The sequence below is a fragment of the Apis dorsata genome, unplaced genomic scaffold (genome assembly GCF_000469605.1).
Source record: "Apis dorsata unplaced genomic scaffold, Apis dorsata 1.3 scaffold_108, whole genome shotgun sequence".
NCBI classification, from domain to species: Eukaryota; Metazoa; Arthropoda; class Insecta; order Hymenoptera; family Apidae; genus Apis; species Apis dorsata.
Genome location: NW_006263404.1, coordinates 189,133 through 191,337, shown reverse-complemented (window position 1 = coordinate 191,337; position 2,205 = coordinate 189,133). Strand labels below are relative to the sequence as shown.

At 18.3% G+C, this 2,205-nt stretch overlaps 1 protein-coding gene across 1 annotated transcript in view; it reads left to right on the top strand.

Moving 5' to 3' along the window:
• LOC102681937 (ras-related protein Rab-35) overlaps positions 1-688 on the top strand; it is a 4,334-nt gene extending 3,646 nt beyond the window's left edge. Inside the window, exon 3 of the mRNA XM_006612320.2 lies at positions 258-688. Coding sequence (XP_006612383.1) covers positions 258-386 — 129 coding nt within the window. The 3' untranslated portion in view covers positions 387-688. The remainder of the gene's footprint in view (positions 1-257) is intronic.
• Positions 689-2,205: the final 1,517 nt, after the last annotated feature.

Sequence of the window (2,205 nt, the reverse complement as noted above, 5' to 3'; positions counted from 1 at the left end):
ATAATTTTATATATACAATATAAATTCATAAATTTATTAATAGAAATTTAAATTTGATATATATTTTTAAAAATCTTTTTTCATTTCATTAAACATAATTAATATATATGTATATTAAATTTATAAAATAATATAAAATATTAAATTATATTATGTGTTTAAATACATAATATAATTTAATAACTAATAATAATACTAATTATTAAATTTTTTTAATTTTATAATAATTTTAATTTACATTAATTTGTTGCATTTAGATGTTTATGGCTATAACACGACAAGTATTAAGAACCAAAAAAGAAAGGAAGGAACGACAAGCTATACAAACCAGTGAAACAGTCAATTTAAGGAAAAGCACAAAACAACATAAAAAGAAGTGTTGTTAACAGCATTGTATAAGCATGCAATCTGTTGATATCATTTAATTGATTATTATTGATATCATTTAATCAGATAATACATGAAACAAAAATAAACAGAGAGCATGTGATAGCGATAAAATGATCATATAATGTAATACTGACGTTTTTTAAAACTATTAAGTTTTGTATTTATATTACAACATCGAAGATTGTATTCTCATAGAAATATACTTTGATGCTAGTAATGTTCAATATACATAGGATGCAAATGTTATGAGTGTGTAGTGTTTATTTAACAAAAATAACTTTGTAAGTACACACTTTTCTAAAAGCTGCATTTTGAATGTGGTATTAAAAATATAAAGGCCTATTTATATTGTACAATTTATAATTTACAAAATATCAGCACAAAAAGGAAAAACAAGTGAAATATACATAACTGCTTCTTTTATTCATTTTTTTCATTTTTCAAAAAAATTATTTATAAAAAAAAATGATATAAAGTAGAAGATAAAGAAATATATTGTACAAAGTTTAATCTAAATTTATTGAATAAAATAAAGAAACATTGTATGTATGAGATTTGGATGAATATGGATAAATTTTTCTGGATAAGTTACCATAATGTGAATTCAATATTGTTAATATATAATATTTAATAAAAATTAAACAATTATCTTCATCAGCAGGTTAAGAAAATTTTGTGCATATTTACTGTACAAAGTTCCTGTAGTTTGATGATGCTTTAGAATGAACTTTATAAATCAAATTTTAATAATAATCAATAACATATTTACGGTATAACAGAGGCAAGCTTTTTTTAATTGACAGAATATAATATGTAAATTTAATATTACAAATTCAATGTAAATAGAATTGGAATTTAAAAAAATTATCATTGTGAAAGATGAATCAACAAATTATAAGAAATTAAAATTATTTATTCTTACAATATGAATATATAATATAAAATTTAATTTTGTAAAGTGTAAGTCTTACAAAGTTTTAATGTTAATATAATACTATAATCATCTATGAAAATCTTATTTTTATGAAAGTAATTTAAATGATTAATTTTTTAAAATAATAAATTTAAATCTTCATTTTATAGAATCATTTTTATTGCTAAAACAATTATAAGTTTTATTACTACTATTATTAATAATAATTGAAATAAGAATTATTAGCAAAATTTATTGTAACTATAAAATTAAATATTTTATAATTACGTAATAATTTGCTAATTTTAATAATAAATACGATTGATATATATGTGCTACAATATAATAAACGTATTTTATCATCTGTGATAATAGTTAAGATAATTATCCAGCTGCCGCTGTAATACCGTTTTAATAGTTTTAAATGATATTACAAGTTTTTGATCAGAATAACATATCTTTTAAATAAGGGAATGAAGTGGCATCCTATAATATGTAAATATTTTACTTGCCAGTTTTAGTGGCATATCACAAATATTCCAATCAAGTATATTCAATATTGTTTACTGTTATACAGTTATAATATTGTACATGAATTATTATACACTTTAAAATATAAATAGAATTTATGTGTATATGAACATATTTTATATTTTTTTAAATTATTTATTACCTCTTTCTTTTTAATATTAATTCCGAATTAATGATTAATATTATATTGTATTAACATTTTATAAAAATTATAAATTAAATTTGAAACATATTATTGAATAGAAAAAATTATTAATTTTAAGCAACTACAACGCTTAAAATATAATGTATAAATAATTAACAACTAAGATATATTAAAATGTATAAATAAATTCATTTATAAAAAATAATTTTTCAAATATATTATCTTT